The following is a 12,707-nucleotide window of genomic DNA, read 5'->3' as shown; positions in this document are numbered from 1 at the left end:
AGTGTCCGTAGGCAGTAGTTTCTCTTTCATTCTTACTTTTTTTTTTCTTTTTTTTTTATTCAGATACCGTAAGACTTACTTGTCAGAGTAAAGTAAACTTAACTCTGTAGGCTTATGATGCTTTCATTTACTACCCAGTATATCTCTCCACTTGTGCACAAGGTTATACTTATGCCATTGCTCATGGAAGGCCTAGTTTTCTGGAAGGAAATTCTTGTAAGTTTCCCATTTCATATCCTTACATCTGTCCCTGATATCTTTACAGTGCTTTCCTCAGTCCTTTTCCTGCAGTGTTGTACTGAATAAGCAGTCATTTCTCAGGCCTGTCTTTGTCCCCTTGGGTGATAAGCTCCCTGTGACTGTGTTCTGGCTGCCTTACTCTTGCACCTTTTAAGAGCTGGCCTCAGGATTCTTGGCTAGGAGGTAGTGTCGGTAGGAGCTGCATGGAGTGCAAATTGAATTTAAGTGATGTTCATGCTACATACGCAAGTTGTTGAGGCTTTTTTACCAAGAGGAAGATGGAAAAGATTTCCCATTTTCTGTGCTTCTACAAAATTTGCACCTACCTGCTTGTCCTTCAAATTTTACCCATTATTTGGTACTGACTTTCATTTCTAAAACTTTATTCAGTGAAGCCAGATGGAGTTTAAATGACACTGAGGCCTCTCTTCAGCACAGATTCATTTTTTGCAGAGCTTGAAAATATGTAGAAAAGCAGGACTGTAGGAAGAGTCTGTAGTAGGTAAACTGTTTCCTGCTTGCCAGATAAGCAAGCCTAGTCATTTCCATTTACGGCAGCATCACAGCAGTTCAAAAGAGGAGCTTAGTTAAGGAGGAATTTTTCACTTGTGGCAGAGATTCTCTGTGCAAGGGAATATATCGAGTGAATTCAGTTTCAGATAGCTGAAAGCTTAGACATGTTAGCTGGTTAAATGGTAATACCAGATAAAATGATTTTATTATTTGATTCAGCACATTCAACACTGACCCCAAGACACATATGTTTTAATACTAATAGTTATGAACACGTTCTTGTCTGATCTAGACAAGTCAAAATTTAGAAACAATTACTTACATGTATTACTTTTAATATAAGCCATCATCTCCTACATCTATTTTTAATTTTCTTTTTAATTAGACACCAGAGGTTCTGGAAACTGAAAAGCATTGTTCATTTTCTGGCAGAACAGTACAAATTTAACACTGTCCAGTGTTGTAAAATTCCTGGTAAGAATGCTGAATGTTTTGCATATTCCTTCAGGAACTCTGAGCAGGATTTACTTTTGTTTTTCAATACAGTGATTATGCAGTGGAAAATGTAAATCTAGTTTCTCTTTGTGGTACACAGAATCAACTGGAACTATGCAACAAGGGTTTTGGTGTTTTTTTTAGTTTGGTTTTTTTTCGCATGTGAGAAATTTGCTGAGCAGTTGTGCATTGCCATTGTCTTATTCTGAAAATGTAAGGAATGCCTTAAACTACAGGCATACCCTTCTCGTGTCACTTCTCTGTCCATAGCTTTGGAGTTTAGCTGTCAGTACTTCCTATGATGGCTTTAAAAAGGACCATTAGTCTGAACTGAGCTTATGTCTAAAATTCAGTTTTCTGAGATAAAGGAGGGTCACTTTCAGTAAAAACAAATAAAACCTATGACTTGAATGTGTGCATGCACACACTTATGCAATGCCGGGATTTTTCTTCTGCGATGAATGCTTTCCATTTTGAAATGTTTGCAGTGTCATTTTTCTGCAGTGCAGTGGCTCATTTTTCTTCCAGTTTTACAGGGCAGAACTGAAGGGACTGACTGTGTACTATATGATGCATCACAGCTGGGTGATTATTCTGTATTATATTTTAAGCTGTGATGTTGGAAAGATTTCAGGTTATATCATGTAAGATAAAGTGATCAGTTTTAACTGGAAATGTGGAAAAAACATGTCTCTGAGAAATATCATAGAAATGGCTATACCTGTACTATATAGTGATATGTTTTGTTTTCATGTAAAATTTAATTTCTTGATGGGAACCTAAATATTTAGTGATGTAATCCATAGTGGACAAAATATTTTGTTAAATCCACATGAACAAGACATAAGAGATCTGAAGTCTAGTTCATTTTGAAAACCTCAGCTGCAATTTACTTACTTACTTACAAATCTTACTGCGTCCTGGGACAGAAAGGTCTTCCATATGTATTTTATGTGTTATTTCAATCAGGGCTGTAGAATGCTAGTTGATCTGAATTAAACGCTTTTGCTGAATAAGGAGTTTCCGGAAAATCAGAATGAGCTGTTAAGTCAGTGAAACATGAAGGGATTCTACCACCCTGGACCTATTAATATTTTTTTCCTTTTTAAAGAAAAATGGTCATTAAGTGAAATACTTTAATTTCATACTAATTCTCCCAAAATATTAGAATATATGCAAATTATTTTTAAACCTGTGTTTTAGTGGGGTATTTCACATTTTAATTCAAATAGTTATGTGCTCTGTGTTTTACTAATTGGCTTCTGTGTGCAACAGGCCCCAGGCATGGAAGAGCTGATATGGGAACAGTACACAGTGACCTTACAAAAGGTGAGTGAGTGCCTGTTATATTTTTAGTTTTCAAATATTCAAGCACTCATTTGCTCTGAATATGTTTTGCAATAGATGTTATTAGCATGTCTGAGTAGGATAGGATTAATTTGTTGTCCAAAACAGACATGGTTTTTATTTTAAAGCTTAGTTGCTACTCAACTCAATAGCGTGATTCTTCAATGTTAGGAGTAAATTCAATTAACAATTTAAGTGCCATATTTGCTACGCTTTGGTCTTTCTAGTGACAGTGTAATATATACCACATGTCAGCCACATAGCTAAATTCGTTATTGAAGAGCCTTAAAAGTAAAGCAGATGGTTCTATCAAGCAGGCTGTGGTTAAAATCCAAGCTTTGTAATAATCACTGAACAGGATAGCACTGATTTTATTTTTGTAATATATTTTAATACATACTAGTGTGGAATCCAGTGGAAACATACTGTCATTAAAACTTATAAAACACATGGACTATAGGTGTCACTTTCAAAGGTGTTTTTTTTTTTAAGAAAAGAGGAAGTATTTCATCAAGTGGAATCCTTTTAAATTAAAGAAAATAGAGCACTTGTGCCTGTGTTCTTTAATAGCTAGGCTGCCACACCAGAGTACAAGGTGCACTTTGGCATCAATGGTGTAGTCTGCCCAGCTGTTCTGATGATCTGTTCAGTGAGCAGCCTGCACTGAGCTGCTCGAGTTTTTTCACATCTTCTGCAATGAACTGAACTTGATGACCCAAGGTGAAGTAGCAATCTTTTCTGCATAGCTTGTTTCATGTGAGAAGGTATGGTTGAGAAGAGGCTGGCTTTTAGGTTACAAAAGTAGACAGGAAAACATCGCAGAAGAAGATCTTAGTTCCTGTAATTTCCAGCATTTCAGATCTCTGATATTGTGTAAATTAGCATTACTTCCTTACCACAGAGACAGACTTAGCCTACGGAGATGACAATGGGCTACTGAACTTGCTGTGTTAGCCACTACCATTGAATTTTACCTTCATTTTTAATCTATTGTTTCTGATGTAAAGCATCAAACTGCTTCCTGTAAAACTAAGCTGTAGCAAATGAAGTGCTATTTTAAAAGAAAACCACATTGCTTTTTTCCTCCTCAAAGAAGTAATCACTTACTATCAGCATTAGTAGAACTCAAGGTGACTTATGATGAACTACCCATGCTGTGTGGGTGTTGGGGGGAAAGCATGACTTTAATTTGGTGTATTACCTTGCCACTATGTTAAAACACTTTGTTTGAATGTAGTGTAATTTGTAATTTTTAGTGATATGATGTGTATGTTAAATAGCTGATAAAATTAAATTTGTGTGGTTTTGTGCTCACCTTGCTGTCAGCAGTTCAGTTATGCTTCAGTTGTCAGGTTTAGTGTTATTGGTATGCCTCCTTGGCATTCTGTGAAGCATTTCTTTGGTTTTATGAATGCTGTCTTAGAACTTCTATGGATCTGTTTTTTCTACAATAACAGGTTTGACAATAATTTACATATTTTAAATATTTGCATACTTTAAATAGTTGATTGTTACAGAGGATGATTATATATAGACAGTGCACAAGTTCACTACTTGCTCTTTGTAATCAACCGTGATCTTGTTATTTTTTTACTTAACAATCATAATGAAGATGAGATCCTGGGAAAGCTATTCCACTTTCCCAAGCATCACTAACAATATAGATTTGCCTTACAATAAATTTGGTATGAATAACCCATGGGATGGTGAAGCAAAATGCAGACAAATTTAGTGAGTTTTTAGCTTAATTGCCAACAATCATAAGGCTCTAGAGATTTGAAAGACAGGAACTTGTCATCTTGATACTTGGATGTATAAACCTAATCTTTCTTAAATCTAGAGGTACTGTGTATTTCTGCAGCACTCTGCATGTAGCTATCATTTTAAATAGTATCTACTTAGAGTGCCATCATGAGAACATTCATGTTCCTCTTCTTTCTCCCTGTCAAAAATTCCTGTCAATGTATTCAATTTTTGTTGTGTTTGGTTTTGTTGTAAAGGATTCAAAACGAGGATTTGGGATTGCAGTTTCTGGCGGCAGAGATAACCCTCATTTTGAAAATGGCGAAACATCGATAGTAATTTCAGATGTTCTCCCAGGTGGTCCAGCAGATGGATTACTTCAGTAAGCACTTTTTTCTTTGTTTGGCATTTTGAGGGACATGGCTGTAGAATACGTAAAACCTTTAGACAGACGTGGTTGAAATCCTGGTGATTTAATTACCTCAAGATTTCATGCCCTGTTGAATATCTAGATGTGTCTGTAATAAAAACCCAAAACAAATCAAGTAAACCTACGCAGAGATGTTAGTTGCTATTTGGTAAGACATTACATTTCAGTGGTGGTGTTGAAAAGTCTTTAACAGTTAAGTGTATTTCTTTCAAGATTGCATTTCATTTAAAGAAACAGTAGAAATACTTAGTATCTTAAAATCATCCTCCTTAACATCCCCCTTGTTCCTCCACCAGTAAACATATTTAGTGTTCATTGGTTTCCAAGAATGACTTAAGTCAGCCCAAAGGTTTTTAAGTCAGCCCAAATATTTATTTTATATCTGAAAGAAAAAACTACGGAAATAAAGAGTTTCTGTTGTCTTTCTGATAACTTCATCCTTGGTGAGGCAGCATCTATCATATACAAACAATTAATCTGTAGGCTCAGAGTTTTGGTCCTACATCAGTTTTTCATCCTTTGATCTGAAATACCTGAGAAGGATTGGACAATTTGGAAGAATGCCAAATAATTGTGCAGCAATAATAAATCAAGAGAATAGGTTCTGTCCCTTTTGCCATGCATTTATTTTTGGTCTGAAAATGAAATGGCTGACATAGGAATTGATGAGTAAGTAAATAAAAGGGTAATTGTAAAGCATGTAGCAAATAATTTTTAACATAAGTGTACAAATCCTACATTTTATCACAGTTATCCCTGCACACCACCACTGTCAGCAATCCTGTTCCATAATCACCTGTGATTTGGGAATGAAATCATGTCCAGAAATTATGAGAGATCATAAGTAAATTGATGATGGCAAGGGAATACCGAGATATTTGGGCACTTTTCAGACAAAACACATTCTGAAGAAAAATGAAGGCAAAGCTGTTCCTCCAACAAATCAAGGAATATAGGTCTAACCTTCAGAGTGTATGGGTAAAACTGTCCTGTCATCTTTTGTAGGGTAAAATAAACACATGTAGATATTGCAACATTAAGTTCAATACTAGCTTTGGATGTATGGACTGTCCAGAGCCGTTTTAAGTTTTGCATAAACCTGGATGAAAGTGATACCGAAATATAGCATACTGTTGTGGCATATTCATCGACTAAAATGAGTTGGAAGGGTATGAAAAGGAGTACAAAAATCATTTAGGAGTTGGAGTGCCTTACAAATGGAGGCTTAGAGTATATAATCTTCTTATTTAAAAAGAAGATTGTAATGTGATTTGATTATAATGAAGATAAAATAGTTGGTAGCAAAGATTTCTTTTATCTAGCAGAAAATGGCAAAAATCCCAATAATTTTTTGAGCTAATTCTCAGACTGTAACTTGGTAGTCACCAGAATAAAATAATATGAGGGCTTTGAGGAGTGGTAATTTGTTGGGGGTGTGGGGCTTTTTTGGTTTTTTTGGTGTTTTTTTTTTTATGTTCTTCACTTTTTGCATTGAAATTACTTCAGGAAATTTATGGGGTTAAATTAATCAGTGTTATTTGGGCTATTTCATAGACAGTTAGGTGTTAGTGGTCTATTTGATATGCAGGAGGTCTAACAGAAAAGTTATTTATCTCAGCTGGCCAATGTTTAGGGCAGGGAGGACCTCTTGTGTATTATTGTTTTGTTGGGGGTTTTTTCCTACCAATAACCTTTCTACAGAGTAGATGTGACCTGAACACCAGACTTTAAGAAAAATGTACTGCAGTTGTACTTGTTACTTTTTGTCCAAATACTGGTATGCCTGTGGCAGCTTGAAGCTTTCATGAAATTCTTAGGTGAAAGAAGTCTAGCACTAGGTGTGAAAAAGTACAAGTCCTGAAAGAACTTAATAAAAAAGTTTCAATACTCATCACAAATGTTCCTTAAAAACATTATGGCAAGGTACTTAAGCTGAACACAGTATGTACACAAAGATACAATGTGTAATTTTTAGATGTACCAAAATCTGCTTCCAGTATTCAGATATTGTAGAGTTGATATAGCAAACAGAGTTTTAAAACAAAACTCCTTGTTAAACTGAATTAATCCATAGGTTTCCTCTGGGAAAAAAAAAAAAGAAAAAGAAATTTTGTTCTGTTTTCATGAGGACTCCTCTTAAATCCTCTCTTGCCTTTTTTATCTCCCTCCCCATTTTCAGAGAAAATGACCGAGTGGTCATAGTTAATGGGACCCCGATGGAAAATGTTCTACACTCCTTTGCAGTCCAGCAGCTTAGGAAAAGTGGAAAAGTGGCTACAATTGTAAGTAAATTCCAAATGTATTCAGTGTACAGTGGTAACCTGCGTAACCAGTTAGGATTTTGTTTTTCTTCTGTGAAGTGTATTTAAAGGCACAAAGCAAAGCAGTCCTTTGCTAGATGCAAAGTACAAAATAAATAAAACAAAGAGATAGTTTCTGCAGGTGAAACAAACAGAAATTAATCAACAGTATCACAAAGTTATCTTGTTGAAAAACTGAGCATAAAATGTTTATTTTATGATGTTATTTTACTGAATAATGAGTGGTAAAGAATAGAAGTCACGTGAGGCAGATGAAGTTCTGCATACACAGATCTTGTTGAGTAATAAATATTCTTACTTTTTTTTTTCCCCCCAACATATATTTGATACATGAAGAATATTTATCTGTTCAGTTTCACATTCTGATCTTTAACAGGAGTTTGTTTGTTTGTTTTCTGTTGTACTGAACAGGTAGTAAAAAGACCAAGGAAAGTGCAAGCTGGTGTGCTGCAGAGAAGCCCCTCCCTTGACTATGAGGACAGAGCTTTAGATGTAGTGGATGACCATGCAGAATTTGATGGCAAAAGTGCTCGAAGTGGCTATAGTGAGAGAAGCTGGCACAGTGGAAACGGAGGGCGCAGCCAAAGCTGGGGAAACAACCTGGATCAGAGCTACAGAGATGAGCACGACCGAGGACGTAACCGAAGCAGAGACCGTGACAGGGAAGGCAGCTACAGCCGCGAGCGAAGTCGTGGCAGGAGCGTCGACAGGAGCTTGGATCGAGACTACAGAAGGGATCGGAGCAGGGGACGGAGCATCGACAGGGATGCTGGCTATGAACGGGACTACAGAGGAGACTACAGCCCACCCAGCTACAGCCATGGATCTTTATCTGATCCTAGATATGGGAGGGAAATGAGGAGCCGTAGTCAGGACAGGCTTCATTCCCGCAGTCCTTCGCCTGAGATACACCGCCAGCATGAGTACCTAGGACCGCAGGATCAGGGTGCACCCATCAGTGTTCTCCTGACGAAAGGCAGACATAATGAAGGTGAGTATTACAGGGGAGGACAGGAGTCACCTTCTGGTACAGCATGGGTTTTGGTGGGGAAAAGACCTGAATTACTTTCTACTTTTGCGGGTTAAGTGTTGATTTTTTTAATGGTGGTTTAAGTTGTTCTTTCATTCTTTCTGGCTGATTTGGGATGCTTTTTCCCCAGAACCTTGAACTTTACCTTTGAACAATGATTTGTTCACCCACATAATTTCTGTCTTTTCAAGCCACTGTGTCCTTGCTTTTCCATTTTCTCTGCCCTTTTCTTCTGGTTCTGATGGAAAACATGAATCTGGTCATGATTCAGATTACATTTGCCACATCTATGAAAGGGTTAGCTAGAAAGGGTAAAGAGTAGACTCTGCCTTTAATAATACATTTTCTTTGGTTCTGACCATTAAAGAATACTGAAATAGCTGTATTTCAGCCTTTCTTTGCTGAGTATTGAAGTGTGTAAATGAAGCCAAAAGCCTTTTTTCCCTGTGAAATAAAGACTTATGCTGGAAAGCATAGCTGAGATTAGGTTGTACATAATTTTCTGTTTGGGTGGTTTTTTTTTTTTTTTGGGGGGGGTGGTGATTTATATCTGGAGGGGTTGGGTGTGGTTGTTGGGTTTATTCCTAATCTGCCCTGTTGCAATTTTAACAAAATTTTGCTAATTAAACTTTGTATGCAGGAGTTAATCTCTTTTTTTCATTGACTCTGGCAACAATCCTTTTTCCTTCTTCCTTTGTATGTAGTGTTTCCACTTGTAAAGATCATGCCAATATGTATACAAATAAGGAGAAATTTAAAGTTCAATTTCATGCTTAGCTATACCATAATAATCTCTGTCATTCATATGGATACTTTTCAGGCTTGCTGAAACATGGTGATCTTTTAAAGCAGAGCAACACTCTGTTGTTCTAGGATGCATATTTTTTAAGGATGTTGCCTTTTTTTTTAAGTAGCAAATATACTGACCCAAGTGACTTAGATCACAGGGAAAAAATGGGGCAGGGGAATAAAAAAAAATTCTTCTGCCTGAAACAACCAAGGCATTTCCTGGAGTACAGATAGAACAGGGTCAGCATGCAGCAACTTATGAAAAGTTGCTGCATGCTGACCCTCCTTCTATTGCTTCCCTTACTTCTATAAGCGTTTTCTGATCTTTTCCCCCCCTCTATACCTTGCAAAATATGAATCAGAGAGAAGCTCATCCAATACATTAATAAGCAGCTCCAGAAAAAAGGCACTCTTTCGCTGCTGAAGGTGCAAAACAGTCATCCAGCTGTAACTGGATTTGGGTGGTTGCTTGTTCATATTGTAAGGGCAGCACAGGTATCGGAGACTTGGCTCAGGGTGAAGTGGGTTTACTAGGCCTACACCTTTTCTCTTCTCTGCCCTGCCCTCCCCACCCCTCCCCACCCCTCCTCTTCAAACCTCTCCAAACCTCTCCTCTTTTTTTCCCTCTCATGGTGTAATGGTGTTCGATGCATGTACACTGGGTAGTTTTTAAAACAATGCATCCTTGCTCATCTTTTAAGCTTCAGTAACCATCTTTTTGGTTCCAGAATATGGACTCCGTCTGGGAAGTCAGATCTTCATAAAAGAAATGACCCGTACTGGCCTAGCAACCAAAGATGGCAACCTTCATGAAGGAGATATCATTCTCAAGGTCTGTTCTGGTTTGACTGCTAGCAGTTTGGCAGGCACTGGTTAGAGTGGTCATTCTGTACTAAGTCATGTTGTAGTCAAGTCCACTATTAAACTCGAGCACAATGCTGACTTCTTTGTCATTGTTGCCTTTTTGTGTCCAGATCAACGGTACAGTGACAGAGAACATGTCTTTAGCTGATGCCCGAAAGTTGATTGAGAAATCACGTGGGAAGCTCCAGCTGGTTGTTCTCAGGGACCGAAAGCAGACACTGCTCAACATTCCTTCATTGAACGACAGTGACTCAGAAATGGATGGTGAGGTTTAATGCAGATCCAAAGTTCTGGACTTCGTGCAAGGACAAAATGGAGCTTATATTGTTTTGCTGTGGTGGAGTGTATTATGTTTGAGAAAAACAATGAAACACAAGCACACCCAAGTAATAGTCAATGAAGCTACAAGTCCCCTTCTTTTGGGTGAAAATAATCTGTAGTAACCCTTCAATTACAATTCAGGAAGGGGCGGAGATGGAAGGACCAGTGTTGGTCTGGCAAAATCAGTCTTATTTCTTGGAACAAGAAAATAAGTTGCTTTAATAAAAATTTTTACAACAAATGCATTGGACTGGTCTCTCCTTCTGAGGACATTAACATTCATGGCAGCATTCAAAGGGAAGAAGTATCAGGACAGGAGGAGATTAGGTGCCCCTGGATAACTGGTTTCTAGTCCCAGCACCTGTTCTATATAAGTGTGTATCTCTCTATATAAGTGTGATCTCAAAATGATCTTGCATTTTGAAGGGCTCAAAATGTTTGGGAGAGCAGGATGTTATATTATTTGGAAAAAGATACTTGCTTTTCTGGTGTCAGAATATGAGGTGGAACTTTCTGTAGGTTTTTCTTTGAAGTCTGAGGGGCAATTCAAATCCGAGGGCCACTCCTGTTTCCTTTGCCACTGAAGGGCAGTGATGTGAGGATTGTCGATGTGAAAGTGGTCTTCAGTTTGGAAACCTCCATGACACCTCAAAGCAAAGCCTGCTAGCACTAGGTGATGCATCTGTGGTATGCTCAAAGTAGTTGTGTGATGTGAGTGTGTTTCTTAAAAGCTGTGTGAAACTTTCCTGAAATATTTTGGGAGGGTGGAGGGCTGGAAGCACTAAAAGGCACTTCTCGAATCTTTGTCAAATCCAGCTTGATATGAGAGTGGGCTGAAATGTACAGTGTATCCTATATGTGAAATCTGTGTAAATACACATGCTGATCAGGTGAGCAGATAACTTAAACAAATCCTGCATGTCTTGATTTGCCGTTGTCTTTACAGATATTTCTGAAATAGAGTCAAACAGATCATTCTCCCCTCAAGATGACAGATTACATCATTCTGATCTAGATTCACATTCATCCAATGAAAAACTGAAAGAGAAACCAAAGTAAGAAATTGTCTTCCCTAGTTTGTTTTTCTCATGCTTATCAAAGGAGTAAATATATGCATTCTTCTCTGATTTCATGACACTTTTTTTTTTGTATTTCTTTCTTTTAGTGCAAAAGAGGATCCCTCCAGTAGGATGTCCAGAATGGGAGCAATGCCTACTCCATTCAAATCAACTGGTGACATTGCTGCTCCTGCTGTTACAGCTGTAGACTCAAACAAAGAACAGAAGTACCAAGATGACCCAGCAGGTCAGAGCCTGAAGGTTTTGGTTACTTTTTCCCCTGGCCACAGAATGTCCATTCCATCAGCCATGTTGACAAAGCTGGTATGCTCTTCATGTCAGTCTCATTCTGACCATAGGGAAGAGGCTTATATTTGCTTTGTGGTGGGGAAGAAACACCTAATATTTTTTTTTATATCAGATTAGAATTATTACCTGAAAAAACAAATACTCTCCTAGAACATCTGCTGGTAGACTGTTGCTCTAAGCAGGCAAGTGAAGTCTGATCTAGCTGAAAGAGTTGTGTATCGCTTCCTTCAACTTTTTTTTCTTTTCAGGAATTAAACAACCAGAAATAAATTAATTTTAGTCAGACATGCTTGATTTTTAAATCTGTACTAATCTTTGGCATGGAGGGTTTGATTGCTATCTGATACCTAAAAATTCTTGCTATTTATAACTTTTTCAATATCTCAGTAACTCTTTTTGTGGTTTTGTTTTGTTTTTTACATTTAGTGCCTCAGCCAAAACCAGTTACACGAACAATTCTTAAACCCAGCCCAGAAGATGAAGCAATATATGGGTAAGGTGGCACTTGCTGAGTTCTTTTGCACTGAGTATTCTTCCAATGACCAGAACTGATTCTTGGCTGCATGGGTTTGTGTTCTTTCTCTCATTTGGAGTGATACTCACTTTGTAGCTTAATGCCGAGGTGACATGGCTTCTAACTGATGATATTTGAGATCAACTTAGTTTTAGAAATATCTGCCTGGAATCTACCTGGAAGGTATAGAATACCCTGTGTTTCTGGGCTTGCATGGGAACATATGCAAGAGTTTTGTTTTATTTTATTTTTATGCATAGGAAATCAATTGACATGTTTTCTTTTGAGAGTTTCCAAATGCAGAGATTGAAAGAATAGGAGTGCTGAAATTGTTAGGAGAAGCTTTAAGTTTTGAAAATGTTCTGTAGCTTGGTGTATTTTCTTAAATAAATTTTCTTCTCAGGCCTTTTCTGGGTTGGACTCTGCATATGTTGTCATTGATGTGCAAATTAATCAAGTGATTATTTTGGTGAAGGAGAATTTATAATACAGGCTTAGGGTATTACTGAGAATGGCTGGCAGATAAGTAATGTCCTCTGAGTTGGAAGGTCACTCAGGCATACAGATTTTCTGACAGTAAAAAAGCTAAGCCTAGCCCAATGAAAGGACTGATTGTTAACATATCAGTAGATTATACTTGAAAATATTTCTCATTGCAAGAAAATTGGAAGACTTCTAACAAACGTGTTAAACAGTAAAGAAAATCGGTATCAGTTTAATTCATATGACAGTT

At 37.5% G+C, this 12,707-nt stretch overlaps 1 protein-coding gene across 6 annotated transcripts in view; it reads left to right on the top strand.

Annotated features, from left to right (window-relative positions):
• TJP2 (tight junction protein 2) overlaps nucleotides 1–12,707 on the top strand; it is a 63,257-nt gene that overhangs the window by 38,826 nt on the left and 11,724 nt on the right. For all 6 annotated transcript variants that reach the window (XM_063423940.1, XM_063423943.1, XM_063423939.1 and 3 more), the window contains 9 exons: nucleotides 2,524–2,577; nucleotides 4,596–4,720; nucleotides 6,948–7,050; nucleotides 7,501–8,080; nucleotides 9,637–9,740; nucleotides 9,883–10,036; nucleotides 11,040–11,148; nucleotides 11,259–11,398; nucleotides 11,887–11,953. In XM_063423940.1, the coding sequence (XP_063280010.1) occupies nucleotides 2,533–2,577; nucleotides 4,596–4,720; nucleotides 6,948–7,050; nucleotides 7,501–8,080; nucleotides 9,637–9,740; nucleotides 9,883–10,036; nucleotides 11,040–11,148; nucleotides 11,259–11,398; nucleotides 11,887–11,953 (1,427 nt within the window). In that variant the 5' untranslated portion in view covers nucleotides 2,524–2,532. The remainder of the gene's footprint in view (nucleotides 1–2,523; nucleotides 2,578–4,595; nucleotides 4,721–6,947; nucleotides 7,051–7,500; nucleotides 8,081–9,636; nucleotides 9,741–9,882; nucleotides 10,037–11,039; nucleotides 11,149–11,258; nucleotides 11,399–11,886; nucleotides 11,954–12,707) is intronic.

This window comes from Prinia subflava, chromosome Z (assembly GCF_021018805.1).
Source record: "Prinia subflava isolate CZ2003 ecotype Zambia chromosome Z, Cam_Psub_1.2, whole genome shotgun sequence".
NCBI lineage: Eukaryota > Metazoa > Chordata > Aves > Passeriformes > Cisticolidae > Prinia > Prinia subflava.
This window is presented reverse-complemented; position numbering and strand designations above follow the sequence as displayed.